Source organism: Myotis nattereri (genome assembly GCF_964212035.1).
Source record: "Myotis nattereri genome assembly, chromosome: 14".
NCBI classification, from domain to species: Eukaryota; Metazoa; Chordata; class Mammalia; order Chiroptera; family Vespertilionidae; genus Myotis; species Myotis nattereri.
In genome coordinates, this window is record NC_138089.1 from 9,016,759 (window position 1) to 9,035,044 (window position 18,286).

Sequence of the window (18,286 nt, forward strand, 5' to 3'; positions counted from 1 at the left end):
CTCTACCTCTGACCAACTCTGTGACTCTCAGCAGGCACTAAACTTCTCTGAGACTTAATTTGCTCATCTGTAAAATGGGCCTCATCCAGTTTCTTCCTTGCAGGGCTGTGGTGAGAATTAAATGAGGTGATGCTTATCAAGTGTAGAGTACAGTTTCTGTAACCATGGCACTCATATGTGTTTGCAAGTATTCAGTTTGGTTAAAAATGGAAGACTTTGCCAAGGTACCTGTGGGGAAGGGGAAAATTCACCTTTCCCTCCTCTGGTTCTTTTTGGCTGGCCAGATAAGCAAATCAACAGGAGGCAGATGGACAAGAGAAAATCAAATTTAATCTCATGCCTGTGGGAGCCCTATATGCAGGGAAGGTTGAGAGATAGAAAGGGGGGTTGAAGAATATAAAACATTCTGAGCTGGGGATGAGGTGAGGGGGTCTTGGGGCCTCAGAAGGTCGCTGTAGGATGATAAGAAGAGCAGGCAGGCATTCAGTAATTAGTACTTTTCCTGCGCTTTCGACAGGTGAAGAGAAGTTATCTCTGATCATCTCATCCTCTCGGGGGCCCTCAGGAAGTTCTTATTCCATCTGTTATGATCATCTGTTATGAGCAAGGCCGCTAGTTCCTCTTCTAGGTAGTGTAGGGGGTTGGGGAGGGTGGCAGAAGTTTCTCGAGCCTGAAGCTAAAATGGCCTTTAGCTGAAATAATCTGCAGAGCACTAGTTCCAGACCCGCACGTCCCCAAGAGGAAGTAATTCTAAAATAGGAAACGGCTATGATCCAATTCCAGGATAGTCTGAAAACTAAACTTTCAGTTCTTCCCTGGTAGGACAGATTATCTTTTTAGCAGATGTGCCCGCTCCCTGCCCGGTCTCAGAGGCTATCAGAGATGCCTTCCAAGTGGAGCAGAATGGTGTCCGGCTCCCAGTCTGAGTTCTTGTAAAGAAGAGTTCCAGTCTTGCTTCTCTTGATCAGGAAACTTTAAAGCACTTTTCTAGTCATCTACTCTAACTTCCACATCGCATCCACACTCCTTTTTCAGGCACCGTGCCATCTTTACCAGTGTTCCCAATTTGTTAGTCACTTTGCTTCTGATGTCACTAGCTAGTGAATATTAACACTAGGAAAGAAGCAAAGCGAGGCCAGGCATGGTAAACATGGTCATCGGGGCAGCTTTCCCAGGAAGCTGCAGTTTCACACTCCCCAGGGAACCACCTGTCCATTCCCTGCAGATCCTGGGGGAAGGGAAATGGACACAGGGGCAGTGACGTCCCGGTGAGGTAGCGAAGGTGCTCGCCTGTCCGTCTAACCTAGGAACAAAGGTGCACCCCGGTGCAAACCTGTGAAAATTGGGGATACATATCCACAGACAAAGAGTTCTCTCTGCTGCTTGCATTCCTGTTTCTTGTTTGTTCCGTGACCTGCCTAGCCTGTCATGTGGCTCCCACGTGATAGACTAGCTGGGAACATGCACGCAGTTAGCTGAACTGGCCTGTGATTTAATATGGATACTGGCTTTCATCACAGCTCTGCTGAGGACAAAATGGGACCTTGGGAACCAGGGGTTTAATTCCAAGAAATAAAGCTTTCCACCATCCTCATCCTCCTGGGGGCCCTCAGGAAGTTCTTATTCCAGCGGCACCCCAGAAGCTACTTCACGGACAGAGAACACCCCACTGGTAACAACTTTATTTTCTCTTCTTTTAAATGGAAAGTGGGTACTTTTAGATCAGGTATGGCAGTATAGTTTTTGTCTGGTGCTGGTTCCAAGTCCTTTTTATTGACATAGGACTCACAGACTGGCCCAGAAAAATCAATCAGTTAATCAGCTGGCATAATAGAAAGGTCATGGGTTTTTAAGGCAGACCTGGATTTAAGTCTTGACTCTTACTTAACCAGCTGAGTGGCCATAGATGAATTACTTAACCTCTCTTACCTTCTAATTTTCTCATCAGTGAGATGAAATTTCAGGGCTCAAATGTGATGTAAAGTAAATTTACTTGGCACATATAGCACATTTTAACTTGCTTACCAAATGAGATTTGTCTGGCCCTTCCTATTATCAACTAGAGGCCCAGTGCACGAAATTTATGCACTGTGCCGGGGGTGGGGGGGGGGTGGGGGGGTGGCGAGGGAGGATAAGGGGGGAAAGCCCTTAGCCTGGCCTGAACCCTCTAGCAGACCTGGAGCTGGCAGTCGGACATCCTTAGCGCTGCGGAGGAGGAGGCGGGAGAGGCTCCCGCCACCGCTGCTGCACTCACCAGCCATGAGCCCGGCTTCTGCCTGAGCGGTGCTCCCCCTGTGGGAGTGCACTGACCACAAGGGGGCAGTTCCTGCACTGAGCATCTGCTCCCTGGTGGTCAGTGTGCATCATAGTGACCGGTGCCTGGAGGTCCTGACTTCTGCAGTGGAGGCACTGCACTGGTCCAGGGTTTTAACAGGTAGCTCTCTTCCTAGGAGTTGAAATAAATGGCTTCTGCCATTCTAGTGTCTTAGGACAGCACTGCTCACACCGCCCTCTCTCCCAGAGTCTGAAGCATTCACACTTTTCCTTACACACATGGGCCAGTGTTTCATGAATTCTGTTCTGTAGACGTTTGAAGACAGGAACATGATCTTACTCATCTCAGCCTGTCTATCACCAGGGCCCCTGGGTTGTGGGGCCAGAATCCAAATGCAGGGACCACAGTATTACACAGTGATCAATACTGTCGACTAGAGGAGCGTTGTGTCTGACATCCTCCTGCGATCTTGGGCCAGTGACTTAACCTTTCACCTGGGTTTCCTAATTTATAAGATGGTTTTACAGTTAGCACAGGCGAGGTTCTATAGATGAGGTTCTGTGACAGTAACACATAATCCCCAGAATCTCAGTGGCTGAAGGTCCATGAAGGTGTATTTTTTATCCCCTGAGGTGTGTGGTCCTCACTCTGGCCCCTGGCTGGGACAGCAGCACCATCCTGAATGTTGTCATTCCCCAGGTCAAGAGAGAGAGAGAGCTTCGTGGGCAGGAGGGATGATAATTCAGTGTTGGCCCCGACCTGTCACACACCAGGGGTGCTCATGACTTATCAGCCAGTGCGAGTTGCAGGCCTTATCTAACTTCAGCCACAGCAAGGATGCGCCTGGAAGAGGGAAGCTTAGGGGTAGTTGTTGGTTTGCATTAATGACAGCTATTGAGAAAGATAATAATATTTGACTTTTCATGATTGTTTTCATTGTTAGATACATGAGAGTTTAGTATGATGCGTAACGCATGGTAATTGCTCAATCAACAATAGAAGGAACTGTTAACATGATGGAAGATCAGAATTCAGCATTTGATTACATTTCCAGCATACTTTACACCATCCATTTGCTTAGCATGTGTCTCCTCTTCTTTTTTCTTCTTGAAAATACAAAAGTAGATTTAAGTTGTTCCTCCTTAGATATATATCAGAAATTCTTAATGAACGAAGTTGAAGTGAAGTTTTAGACCCAGTCAGCGACCCTGTTCTTCCAGGTTTAGGGTTGAAAAACACAGGTGATATTGATCACTGTGTGGATGACAGCTCAGAGTTAGCAGTGGCTTTAGAACTATTTTCACTGTGCTAGTTTTCAATTTAAGAGCAACTGAATTGCAGCAGGCTTTCATTGGAGTCAGTGCAAAAGCAGTCGATGTGTTTATATGTCTATGAAGCTGGTCCCTGGATCAATTGCAATTAGTTTGCAGCAGATTGCATTAAAATATCTAAAATTAATACAGTGAGTGTTCTGATGAAAAGGCATTGACTGTGACCACACTGTGGCTGTTTTTAGTCTCTCTCAAATGTTCTTTTCAAAGGGTATTTTTCTTCATCTTCTAACTGCTCTAAATGCGTCTGTCAACATAGACAATCTATTGATCCTTCCCCACTTGCCTTTTTAAAGTGGTCCCAGAATAGAGCATATATCCTATATAATTAAAGGCCAGCGACCGAAACAGTGGAACGACCAGAACGACCAGAGACCAGAACACCATCCTGGCCCAGGCTGGCCCCATCCCCCAGGGAGCAGTTAGGGGCGCCCCTAGGCAACACGATAGGGTGCGAGTTTGATGGGGGAAAGTCGAAGAAATAGGGGAGAAGGTCTTAAGGGTCTGCAGGGTTGTGGTGGTCGGCCTAGAGTAGGTTTGGAGTGTGCTGGGGAAGGAAGAGGAAGATCTGATTGGAACATGGCTCAGCACAGTACCTTTCTCATTGCGAACCAGGAGGCGCCAGCCGGGACTGAATGGGCGGTTGTTTCATGAGTGCGCTTAGGACCGACATGTTCATGGCAGCGGCTGTGCTCCCGAAACTTCACTGATTCCAAATATTAAATAGCTATCAACGTCAAAGAAAAATCCTCTCCACCTAGAGGCCCTGGACTTGCAACGCTACTGAAGGAAACACCATTTAAGGAGGAGCTAGAGAAACCAGAAGTATGCGACCAGAGGATTGTGGGATTGTGGAGGACGCCTGGGCTCCTACCACTAGAATGTGAGCCTATTATTGTGCATGTACATAGTCAGCCCTGTAGTCCTCAGTCTCACAGTAATAGACATGACTTCTGGCAGGAAATTATTTTAATTGAGTTTTGCTGTTCCCTTGCATGAGGAAGATCAGAATTAAACGTTTTGCTTGTTACCTTGGTTTGAAGCGGAGGAAAATGGGATAGTGATGAATAAGAAACTTTGGAGATAGTGAAGGGCAGTTTGTCCAGACTGTTGAGAGCTCAGAATTAGAGTCTAATTGGGATAGAAATCCTGCTAATAGCACCTGATGCCTGAAATCTGAGCACTCTACTTTTGGGTTTTCCAGTTCAAGTTTTTGGAGACTGCCTGTTAAAACATTCCTGGTTGGAAAGTGCAGAACACCACGGCTCCTCGCCCAGGCTAGCCCTGCCTCCCAGGGAGCAGTTAGGGGTGATCAGGCAGGCAGGCAGAGTGGTTAGGGGTGATCAGGCAGATAGGCAGAGGTGGTTAGGGGCGATCAGGCAGGCAGACGAGTGGTTAGGAGCCAGTGGTCCCGTATTGTGAGAGGGATGTCTGACTGCCCGTTTAGGCCTGATCTGCAGTGGGATCGGGCCTAAACCGGCAGTCGGACACCCCCTGAAAGGTCCCTGATTGTGAGAGGATGCAGGCCTGGCTGAGTGACGACAACCCCCTCCCTCTCCCCCCCCCCCCCCCCACAGGAATTTCATGCACTGGGCCTCTAGTCTAATATATAATCTTCTCTTTCTTAGGGAGCTTTTACTAAACTCCTTAAATTTGAGTTTTTCTTAGTATGTAATGTGATGTGCTAGTATATAGTGTGATGTGCTATTAACACATTGTGTACCGCTCAGGAGTTTTCTGGTGTTTCGAGCGCCATCTGTTAAGGACCGCTCACGAGTGTTCTCGTTTTCTCCCGCGCCATCTGTTATGGACCTTAGATGTCCACACACTGTCTTGTCCCCTGTGGGGCGCGGTTACGGTGTTTGGCCAGGTTCAAGCCTCGCACTAATGAAAGGACAGGGGCCTCTCACTGCCACGTGCAAGTCCCAGCTGGAGGGCAGGGCCCTTCCAGCACAATCATAGCCAAGGCTGTGGTTGTGAGCTTGAACCTATGGTCCGAACACGTAGCCCCACATGCCTTGTGCTAGAGTTCGGGTGCATGTAGTTGAGTGAGGTTGAAACTCACGAGAATGCTGTAAACAACATGATCACGCCCCTACTTTGCCTCGTGGCATCTGCTATAAAATAAAGACACGGCTTGTGGGCGCCGGCATTGTCTCCTCTTCAGGGAGCAGCGTCCCACCAAGGCCCAGCTATTATTCTCTTGTCTGTCTTTCCTTTATCCTTTCACCCCCTCTACTCAGAGACACCCTTGGCCATGCTGGTGCAGCACAATCCACATCGAAGGAAGCGATCTCATTGGTGGAAACTGTGCAGGTCAATCTATGAAAAACTATATAATTGCATGAACCCATAAAGCATTGCAGTTACATTGTATTTTGGTCATTCAAATAGTCTTCGTCTTCAAGTTCCTGGCGCTTTTAGAAATGCCCTCTCTCAGATAAAGGAAGGAAACCAATGAAACTGATACACTTCCGGAAGTATTTAACGATAATTTATCAGATATTCCTAGTGAGATCAAAGATGCGGATGACTGATTCTACTGACAGTGAAATTATTAGACCTGTAAGGAAGTGCAAGGTGGCGGTGCTTTAAAGTGATTCCGACACTGATGAAGCTACTGATAATTGTTGGTCTGAAATTGGCACACCACCACGCTTGCAAATGTTTGAAGGTCATGCTGGGGTCACTACATTTCCGTCTCAGTGTGACTCTGTACCCTCTGTGAGCAATCTCTTTTTTGGTGATGAATTGTTTGAGATGTTGTGCAAAGAGCTGTCCAACTATCACGATCAAACCGCAATGAAATGCAAAACACCATCTAGAACACTAAAGTGGTCTCCGGTTACACAGAAGGACATCAAGAAATTCCTTGGCCTAATTATTCTGATGGGTCAAACAAGAAAAGATAGCTTGAAAGACTATTGGTCAGCAGATCCTTTGATATGTACCCCTATATTTCCACAGACAATGAGTTGCCATAGATTTGAGCAAATATGGACATTCTGGCATTTCAATGATAACGTCAAAATGGACAGTTGCTCGGGGAGACTTTTCAAGATCCAACCTGTGCTGGATTATTTCCTGCATAAATTTCGAACAATATACAAACCAAAGCAACAGTTGTCTTTGGACGAGGGAATGATTCCATGGAGAGGACATTTCAAATTTCGCACGTACAACCCAGCGAAAATAACAAAATACGGTTTACTTGTTCGGATGGTGTGCGAGAGTGACACCGGCTATATCTGCAATATGGAGATATACACTGCTGAAGGAAGGAAATTGCAAGAAACTGTTCTTTCAGTCCTTGGACCCTATCTTGGCATATGGCACCATATTTACCAGGATAATTATTACAATGCTACATCTACTGCTGAATTGCTGCTACAGAACAAAACTAGAGTCTGTGGGAGAGTAGAGGTTTACTGCCAAATTTGGAAATGAAAACGTCAAGAATGAAGAAAGGTGACATAATATTTTCCAGAAAAGGCGATATTTTCTCCTAGCATGGGAAGACAAGCGGGTTGTCCGAATATCAATGATCCATGACACTTTTGTCTCGACAACAGGAAAAAAATATATAGAAAAATGGGAGAGAATATTGTAAAACCTACCTGCATCAAGGAATACAATGCCCACATGAAAGGCATTGACCGTGCGGATCAGTTCCTTTTGTGTTGTTCCATTCTAAGGAAAACGATGAAATGGACAAAAAAAAGCAGTGCTGTACCTTATAAACTGTAGGCTTTCAATTCACTTAGAGTGTACAACGTCCTCAATCCACAAGCAAAAATGAAGTATAAACAGTTTCTGCTATCAGTGGCGAGAGACTGGATAACGGATAACAATAATGAAGGCTCTCCGGAACCAGAGACAAATCTGTCCAGCCCTTCCCTTGGGGGTGCAAGGAGAGCACCTCGTAAAGATCCACCCAGAAGGTTGTCAGGTGACATGAAGCAGCATGAGCCTACGTGTTTTCCAGCGAGTGGAAAGAAAAAGTTTTCTACGAGAGCCTGCAGTGTGTGCTGCCCATGGAAAAAGGAGCGAATCTAGATACTTATGTAAATTTTGTTTGGTCCCTCTTCATAGAGGAAAATGTTTTACGCAGTACCATACGTTAAAAAAGTACTAGGAACTTTATTTTTATTTATTTATTTTTCTCAATTATATTCTGTAGTTTAATAGATAGTGACTGTTACATGAAGAATATAGAATGATATAATATGTTGGTAACAATGACCATAGTACTAGGAACTTTAATTGTTTGTTTTTGTAAATAAAAATGTTATAATTATTGAAAAACAACAACTAAAGTGCCTTATGATCTGTAGTTATGATGATTTAAATAACGTCCAGTTTGCCCAAAAACATGCGATCCCTGGCGTATGTCTTAGAGATTTCTATGCGGTACGCAATGTGTTAAGTCTCTTGACACAATGAATATGTTCATTTTTGAAATTTTATTTTTAAAAATTTTTAATGTTTTATCAAGACTTAAAGTTCAGAAGATTAAAAAATCTTACACAGTTCTATAATATCCAGGAAATGATGGGAACATTGCTTACCTGTCAATTTATTTTTATCCCAGTAGATTTATTTCTAAAGAAGTGTAGGCAAACTTCAAAATTGAAAACACCATTTCCAATATTAATAAGGATAGAACAGAGGGATATCTTTAGCTTTAATCATGTCAAAATTGAATTTTTAAGAAGTGTGTTTAAATTACATTATGTTCATTTCAGGTCTAAAGGACTTTCCCATTTTTAGAGGTCATTTTCTGGGAATGAAAAATGAACTGAATAAAGGGACAAAAGGCAGGACTTATTCATTTGGACATCTAACTGGCATTCTTTTTAGTATCTTCCATATGCCAGGCACCATCACGGTCTTCATTAAGATACGAAGAAGATGAAGACACCCGCTCTGCCTGTGGGTGGAACCCGTCTCGCTTCGAGGTGCTGGAGCCTCTCTGGAATGGCCTTGTCCAAACGAGCTGCATGAATGCATTGTAGCTTTGAGGTTCCAGAACCAGGCACCATGTTAAGGACATGCTAGAGGTGCTGAAAGCTCCCGGTAACACGGGGCAACGCCCTGTGGACCCCATTTGACAGTCTAATACTCCTGGGCTACCCACCGAGGCCCTTGAGGAAACCACAGGGAGGTGTCTCAGGAGGCCTTCCACCACCAGCCCATGGCCCAGTTGTGTGATGGATATTTTGATTTCTTTGTGCATTAATGTCATTGTCATCCTATAACTCGTGGGTGGAAATGAACTTAAATTAAGTGAACTTATTTTTTCCTGCTTCTCTTTTTTTGGGCTCATGGATTTGATAGGGAATGCTGTTGATCTGATTGGATAAAATGTGAAGAATCTCTTTGTTCATGTCATTCTGCCCTTTGATTATTTTCTTTCAAGACATATAGAAACTAATTGATCGATAGTAAGGTTGCCTTTCCTACACCAGTTGCAGTTTTCAGAACTAGTTTAATTAATGGTGACTCTTTCAGGTTACTGAACTCTGGTGTGTGAGATAATCTCATTAAACATGTAATGATTATACCAAATTCCATTAAAAACTTCAGTAAGGAAATGGATTAGTCAGTGGCCTATTGACCTGAAAGTGTTAAAAAAACAATTAACAATGTCCATACAGGTATTGCTGTGAACTTCATTTATTTGTGGTGGGGGTAGGGGAGGCATACACTATATAATAGAGTCCTTATCATTTTAAGAATAACTTTTCATTTTAAAATACTTGTAGACTTACAGGGAGCTGCAAAAATAGTGCAGGCTTCCCGAGTACCCTTCACCCAGCTTCTCCTAACATTGACATCTTACATAGTTATAGTAGAGCACCAAAACCAGGAAATCGACATTGGTACATTACTGTTTACTGGACATAGATCTTACTTATTTTCCATGGTTTCTTAAAATTTTGATGTATTTGTGTGTGTAGTTATCTTTAACATTTTGATTAGAAAAACAGTTAAGCATGAAGAATTTAGATAGATTTTTGTTTGTCTGTTTATAGTCTGTGTTGCTGCCATTTGAGGGTACCTGAAGGACTGGCCATATAAGTTGACTGTCATTTTGCTTGTTATCATGTGTTCACCTCTCCCCCAATTTCTCTAGGCAGCCCACTTCACCCCCAGACGATGGCTGAACCTGCAGGAGTACCAGAGCAAGAAGCTGATGGCCGACAACGGAGTGAAAGTTCAGAGGTTCTTTGTAGTGGACTCTGCGAACGAAGCTCTGGAGGCCGCTAAGAAACTGAGTAAGCTCACCCTCCCGGTGGAATGCGTTGCCCCGATTAGTGAACCGCTGCCCTTCAGCACAGGCAGTGGTTTCCCGCCAGTTACCTTGCTGTGCTGTGGGTTATACTCAGTGACAGATCCAGTGGGGACTGTGAATTGCAAAGGCAAGAGAGCCCTATGCACAGGGCACGCCCAACCAGCTGGCCACAGCAGCCAGGCCCTGTTGTGTTTCTTTAAGGGAGATTGTACAGGGCAGACAGTCTAACCAGTTTCTCCAGTTAAGATTAAGAAATGAGGAGTCAGGTCCCGCTGTCTATGTCAGTGGACTTTCTCTCTGGTGGCATCTCTTTGTCAGCCTGGATTAGAGCTGGAGTAGAGATACAGTATGAGCCACATAAACATTTTCACGTTTTTTAAGTCACCTTAGGAAAACTAGAAATAAATGGGTGAAATTAATTTTAACAATATATTTTGTTTATACCAATATATTCAAAGTAGGATTTTAACATGTAATTAACATAAAATAATTTATCAATGGGATGTTTTACGTTCTCTTTTGGCCCTTATCTTCACAAAAGCTGTGTTACACCCCAGCACATCGCCTTTCCCACCAGCCACATGGCACGTGCTCCGCTGGCCGGGGGCCTGGACCTGGAGGGTGTGCAGGCTCATTCCCTGCCTCCGGGCCGGGAGAGGTGTTTCCCACGAAAAGTGAAGACTCGAGCGCCTGCTGACGGGCCTTGCCCAGGCCTCGCAGCCACCTTTGAGGGAGGGCGTAAGGCAGAGACAGGCTTCCCATCTCAGTTCCCCAGTGCCCTGCGCTCTTTGGAAGTGAGCAGCGAGGTCCTTCGGCGAGGTTCTTTCCTCTCCTTTCCAAGTTCCTTCAGCTGCTTCTCACAGATCCTTTCTGTGTTGCCGGTCATTGTGGGCTGTGCATCAGGCACCACGGCACAGCTGTGGAAGGAAGATAAGCGAGCCTTCTTTCTCCTTAGAACTTATGCTCTAGTGAGAAATTAATTTGCAATATGCAGATGCAAATGTAGAGATTGAGAGCAACTGATACATGTTTTTAATTTTACTTTTTAGTTATAGTTTATATTTAATATTATTTGGTATTGGTTTTAGGTGACAACGACCAATATTTTAAGAAATGAAAATGGATTTTATTTTCAAAACTATCAAAATTGCTTTTTAAGGTGGACCCCCTGCCTCCCAGTGAAATGAGCCCTAGCCCGAATGAATGCTCCTCAGTGAGCTGCGGCAGTAGCCGCAGTAAAGGTTAGCGTTCGAGCCTTTTCCCCTGAAAGGATCATTTTGTTTTATGCTCCTGTGCTTTCGGGATTGGGTAAGGAGAGCGAAGAAATGTAAAGTTCATGTGGGCCTTTGGTCTTCATGTTCCCCATTATTTCCTTATATGTGCGGCCACACTGGTATTCCAGGCCCAAGGCCCTTCTTAAGGGAATGCTGGGAGCAGCTGATTCCCCCAGCACAGCTGGGGCACTGCTCCGTCAGACTTCCGTGGGGTTGGGGCTTGCTGACCTAATGGGCTTCCTAGTCATGGATTCAGATAAGCATTTAGTCAGCCACAGCTCTGTGGCTGGGATTGCACACTGTGTGTGTAAGACAGAAACTGCGCTGGAGAAATCAGCCAGGTGGCCTTCCCATGTGGGGCCAGGGCGAGGGAGCGGGAGAGACAGACAGTGAAGCCAGTTTAAAAAATGAAAAGAAAAATGAAAATCAACTTTTTAAAAAGCCATGTTTGGATTTTGAGGAATATTTTTTAAGAAAATCAAACTGGATAAAAGGTTTGGGAATGATGTGGCTGTGTGTCACCTCCCAGTGGCACCGTCAGAGCTGAAAGGGAATTGAGAGAATGAATCCAGGCCCCTCCTTTGGTGAATGAATGAGTAATCCTCTTACTCAGTGAGCAGTTGTTGTAGAAGGAACGTCTCTGGGTTTTGTTGTGAATAGACAGTTTTGCTCAGAGGGGAAATTTATAGAAGAGGAGATGGTACCAAGTCTACCTTGGTGAACCGAGGTGATAGTAAGTATAAAGGAACTATACATGTCACTGAGCTTGCCCGGAGAAAGCGAAATCAGGAGACTGTGGCAAAACTCCACCGTGCTTACATGACAAGACTGATAAGAACCAAGAGCACAGTGAGAGTTTTAGCCAATAGATTTGAGGTGAAAGTTAAAACTGGATCACACATATATCTTTCTGATTGTCCTGAAAATGAGGCCTCCACTTTATAATTATGACATTTTAATGGGGAAAAAATTACATGGAAGGATAATATGCCTAATATGCAATAAGTGCTCTGTAAGATTTTATTACTATCATCATCATCAGTAGCAGTAGCAGCATATAATTTCAGGGGTTTACAGATATCATAGAAAAATTAGAGACATGATAATTTGTATCTTATTGATCATATGTTAGAAGAGTTCATATTTTAATTCAAAAAGTTTGTAAATGATTGAAATGTGTATGCATGCTTACTTTTCTATGTCATATTTGGATGTGTTTTGAAATAAAGTGACATTTTATAAAATTTTGAAAATTGATGTTGATATTAGGCATGCCTATGATTTCCAGTAATCTCTGTGAGGATGCTATACAAATCTTTCTTTGTGTCTGGACCCGCATTCCTGGTAGCCTGTTGTCCACCCACTTATGGGTGTCTCTGTCTTTCCATCTGTCCTGCCCTAAATGGAATGGTCATCTCTAGGTTGCTCTAAACTTCCCTTCCTCTTATGTCCCTCCACTCACCCAGCCGAGGTACCTTCAGGTCGTCTCTAATGCCTCTCCTGTTTGTCATATTCAATCAGTTGCCAAATCTTGCCATTTAAGTAGGATGTTAAAAACTTGGGAAGTCTCTACAACTAATAATTGACAAAGATGGGATTTCTACCAGCCACATTTGGTTTAATCTCCTCCCCAAGCATTTTCCCTCTTTGCTAACTTGATGACGATGTTATTGGAAGATTTTTATGTGTGAGTCAGCATTTTTAAGATAGCAAATATATATTAATAAAATTAGAAGATTGAATTAAAACCAGAAATAGGTTCTGAGGAGCAATTTATAGGAACTATGTAATCTGCAGATATTTTCTTAATGATCCATTTTGTTGTATCTCTTTAGATAATAGAACAGTTTGCCATATAGTTATGGAAAACTTATTAATTTGAACATTTCTTTAAAATGGGTAATGCAAACCTCTTGTTTCTCAAACAATTCATAATGATAAGATATTGAGTGAGAACCTCATTTTCTTGCACAGAAAATGGACTTATGTCTGAGAGAGTAAATTTGGTTTGGTGAATTAAGTTTTTGATATGTGGGTAATACTCATTTCTGTAGCTGTTTGTATCAGCTACCTTTTAAGAAGGAATTGTTTTTTTTGCCTAAAATTTCCTCAGGAGGTTTATAATTACATATATTCACCTCTATGGGCTAAATTTAAGTATAAAGTCAACAGATGATTACAGAATACCCACTGTGTGCATAACTAGCCTTGATGTGCCTTTCTAGTCTCTTTAAGGTGAGTGAAAGAATGTCTGTCACATGATTCACAAGGCCTGCCTTGAAAGTGTATTTGCATTAAGCATAGCTGAAACTTCATTAGAACCTCCACTTTTTAGCTTTTGGGATCTCCACAATTTGTTAGTTAATCCATTCATGTTGATATGAGAGTCTCAATATTTGTTTAAGCGAGAGAATTATACTTCAAAAATGGTTTTGTTTCATTTATTTGTTTATTTTTAAAAAAATATATTTTTATTGCTTTCAGAGAAGAAGCGAGAGGGAGAGAGAGATAGAAACATCAGTGATGAGAGAGAATCATTGATTGGCTGCCTCCAGCACCCCCCCACTGGGGATCTAGCCCACAACTCAGGCATGTTCCCTGACTGAGAATGGAACCATGTCCTCTTGGTTCATAGGTCGATGCCTAACCACCAAGCCATGCCAGCTGGGCTGTTATATTTTTTGCTGGGAAAGAAATCGAAATATAGATAGAGAAGTTAATACTCTTCCAGCTAATGACCTGCATGCTAAAATGTTTTTATTTGTCAATGTGATAACATTATTTTCATTTTATATGTAGTCACATGCTGTTTTATATAAAAAGGGCACTGCCTGTTGACTGATTGACTTGTCCTATTCATCCTAAGACAATTAAATACTTCACAAGCCTCCTTGATTGTTGTGGCTTTGTCACACCACATTATGTGTTAGGATTGTGTCAAAAGATCTTATAAATAACCTTTGTGTTGAAATGATGATCTTCATCCTATATAATAAAAGAGTAATATGCAAATTGACCAAACTGTGGAATTACCGGTTGCTATGATGCCCACTGACCATCAGGGAGCAGACACTCAATGCAGAAGCTGCCCCCTCATGGTCAGTACTCTCCCACAGGGGAGCGCTGCTCAACTGCAAGCCAGACTGAAGGCAGGGGAGCACAGCAGATGCCTCTGAGGCAGTCGGGCATCTCCCCGGGGCTTCCGGACTGCGAAAGGGCACAGGCCGGGCTGAGGGACCACCCCCCCCCCTCCCGTCCCCCATCAGGCCTCTAGTTGTCTTATAATGATAGGTAAAGGTGACATTGGGTTCTGCATAGTAACTCTTCATTTACCACCACATCAGCCGCCCATTATTTTGAATCTGGAGTCAGGGATGCAAAGAAGCAAGGGTAAGGCAAACGCTGGCCATCGAGGTGGCCTGCTGCCTGCTTCCCAGAAGTGAGGGCGATGGGGCTGTCCTCCTGGCTCCTGAGGCGGGTTGCCTGTTCCTGGCTGCTGCTGCCCCTGTGCCCCTCCCACCTTTGAGCCTCATCTCCCACCTCCTTGGTCTGAGCCTCCTCATATCTTCTTTGTAATTTACTTCATGCTTGTTTAGGTCCCGAGATATATTGTATGCTCAGTAAATACTATTGTTTTTCCTAAAATATTCACTGATGTTTACTTAAAGTCCTCCTTAAAGGAACACCTGAATTGACATTCAAGGCATTCCCTAACTGTGTGCATCAAGATGTTCCCATTTCCTCTTGTATACATTTTTGCAAAGAGATCCCCTTTTTATAAAATGTTCTTTTCTCTTCTCCTGAGTCTGCGGATATCAATGAGTTTCTCTGGTCACCTCCTTAGATTTTTCTGTGCTGGGACGCCTTTCCCCTCACGGTCTGGTGTTCCCTGACGGGAAGCAGCCGGACACCTACACAGGGAAGGGCGAGATCCCGGGCTGCGGGCGGACAGCTTCACACCTGCTTCCTGGCACTCACTCTCCTAGAAACAAACAGCGGTGCTCCGAAAGCCAGGCCTCAGCGTGAGTGTGGGCAGTCACATAGAGCAAGGACCGACCCATCTTTCCACACTCGAACCAATAAACGTCATAGTGTGCTGTGCATTTTGCGAGTGTGACCTCAGACGGGCCTCACTTAAACAAAAGGGGCGCCTACTTTAGGAACTGGTTCTGAATCTTACTGTCCCTGCCTGCCCAGGATTGTGTATATGCGGAAACTGGGTAATTTCTGTGTTTTCAGTAGATCCTGAATGGAGTTATTTGTTGACTTGCTTTTTAAAGCTGCCTCATTGTGAATGAACAGAGAAGGGTCATCTTCCAGGACTTTCCTGGGAATTATTTGCCCCTGGGCCTTGGACTCACCCTGTGCATTGGGTAGTTCCGAATGCCTGAGAGGCTGCCATGTGGGGTAGTAAATGGAGCAAAACCGTGCTTGGGGTCGGGGGCATAAGAGCTAGCGCCGTATTATGTCTGTCTGGATATATTGGCCTTTTTAAAGAAATCTTAAACAGACAAACCTCTTCTGATTATGAAAGGACTATACTCATTATTTTGATTTTAGAAAATACACAGAAATAAAAACCTCCTCCTATCCCAATATCCAGAGGGAACTTGACTTAAAGTGAACATGTTTTCTTCCACTTTTTATGCATTCATTCGTTCAGTCAACAACAATAATTTCTGGGTACATATTTACATAAAATAATTGAGAGGGGATATCTTTTTATACTTGGGAAAATACTACTCATACAGTTCTATCTCTTACTTTTAAAATTCCACGTTATAACATGAGCATTACCTAAATACTAAATATTTTTTCAAAATTATTTTATTTTTTAAAAAATCTTTAGTTTGACTGTTATTTCCTATTATGACTTGTTTTGTTTTTTTTTTCTGTTTAGTATAATCCTAGCTTCTGCAACCCATAAAGTGACAAATCGCAGTCACTTCTACAATAAAGTGTTATTTCTTAGTCACATAAAAGCCCAGGGTGCTGTTCTTGGTCTGCCTCTAGGTGGTGACTCACAGACCCAGGCTCCTTTCCTCACGCCACCGGCCTCTTCAACACGTGGCCCCACAGATGACCTGGCATTGTGTCCGCTCCAGCCGCTTGCAAGGGGAAGGGCATGGAATTGCATGTGGAGATTTTGCAGGAACCACATCACATCAGTTCGCTCGCATTTGTTGGCTGAAGTTATCAGATGATCGCAATGAATTGAAGAGAGACAGGGGCCATCTCCTCGGCATGCACTCAGGACAGGGAAGGGGGTGGTGATCCTGCAGCAGGCTCTAGCACTTAGATTCAGGGGGATTGCTGTTTCTTGGCTTAGAATGAGCATGGGCTATGTACAGTCAGCACAGCTCTCATGGCAGCTGTACTTTGATTACTTAAGCTATAATTTACCTGACTCTGAAATTGAGGATAATAATACACACTTGAAGAAATGATTCATATATAAAAGACAAGCAGGGCACATAATTTATTCAAACAAGGCACTCATCAATTTACCTTCTCTTTTGGTCTGAACTGAGCATATGTTTCAAGCATCATAAAAGGAATATAATAATAGCTATTAGAAACAGCAGATAAAAACTCAAAATGCTCAGTGCTTTTGCAATAACACCTGAGTGTTAAACTGTATTTAGTGTACAGCTCGTCAGATGATTTGATAATGAATATATTGCTCACATACTGTTGGTGGTATTTTCTAGGCAGACTGCAGTGTATGAAATCAAAAGTTGCATAATTTTGAAAGAAAATGAAAAGTGTGCTTTCTTTATATTGCAACGGAATAAACATTACCTAAGGAATTTTGCTTAAGATGCTACGCTCTTACCCAAGGTGGTGGTTGCAGGAGTTGGCGTTGTTTAATAGATGTGCATAAATAGTACTGAGGCTCCACTTGGCTTTTCTAGGTTACCTACAGAAAAGTCAGGGAGTGAATTGAGAAGGTTTAAAAAAATACATATTGCGTGATCTATTTTGGGATCAAAATCAGATGAGTAAACAAGCTTCATCAATTACATGTTTTTGTTTCGTTTATTCAACATGGAACAAGTTTGTGAGTTATTTTTCTCAAATGAAATTGGGCCAATTATTAGATTTTATTTTTATCTTTGTCTGCAGGCTTTTGTTTGAGCGAATATGCCAGTTACTTCAGTGTGGGGAAGAGGAAGCAGATGGGATGTGGATAACAGAGGGGAAATGACAGTGCTGGAAGTATTTGATATGCAACAATCAAACTGTTCCCAGTCCTCAGATGGGAGATGTATCGCTGAGAAACAACTCCACATAAAATATATATGTTTTCTTTATAAATAACCTCCACCTGAGTATCGTAAGCATGAGAAAATCTAGATCCCTTGATGGCTTTCCTCTTGCTTAGAATACCTTACTACTCGTCCCTTTATGGCAGATTCAGTAGAAAATCACAGGGCCAGTTGTGCAGGACGTAGTCGTGGTCTGTCTTTGACACGCTGTGCCCCGTGGGGCTGTTTTCCAGTGTATGGCCAAACCAGTGTCTTCTTGCTTTTGTCCAAGTTCTTCCACAGAATGCCTTCCAACCCAGTGGAGATCACTCTGGAGTTGGCCTTAAATTCAAATCCTGTGTTTTCCACATGCTGGCTATGCACTCTGGGCAAGTGATCTGACCTCTAGAATCCTCACTTTCCCCATCTGTAAATGGGTTAAATAATAATACTGGCTTCTTAGGGAGCTGTGAGAGTGAAATGAAGTCATATATGTGGAAGCTTTGGCAGAGTTGTGTACCCTACAGTCTCATTAATGGGTAGCTGGGGTCATTATCGTTGTTATTACCCATTCATTTTGGTCCAGCTTAACTGACCCCTCCTAGTGCTGTCTTCTGGGAGGTACTGGTGGTGTCAACAAGATGGGCTCTAGAGGAGATTGCCTTAGTGTCAAACCTAGCTCCACCTTTTGTTAGATGTGTTGTAACTTCTCTAGGGCTCCATTTCCTCATCAGTTAACCATGGGATGTCAGTTGTACCTACCCATGGATTTGGTGGGAGGAGTGACCTAGGTCAGGGTCTGGCTCATAGGAAACACAGGTATATTATATATATATGGAGAGAGAGAGAAAGAGAGAGATTTG

The 18,286-nt window shown here is 43.3% G+C and overlaps 1 protein-coding gene across 1 annotated transcript in view; it reads left to right on the plus strand.

The window, feature by feature from the left end:
• SUCLG2 (succinate-CoA ligase GDP-forming subunit beta) overlaps nucleotides 1–18,286 on the plus strand; it is a 233,953-nt gene that overhangs the window by 44,789 nt on the left and 170,878 nt on the right. Inside the window, exon 2 of the mRNA XM_081106616.1 lies at nucleotides 9,743–9,884. Within this exon, the coding sequence (XP_080962742.1) occupies nucleotides 9,743–9,884 (142 nt within the window). The remainder of the gene's footprint in view (nucleotides 1–9,742; nucleotides 9,885–18,286) is intronic.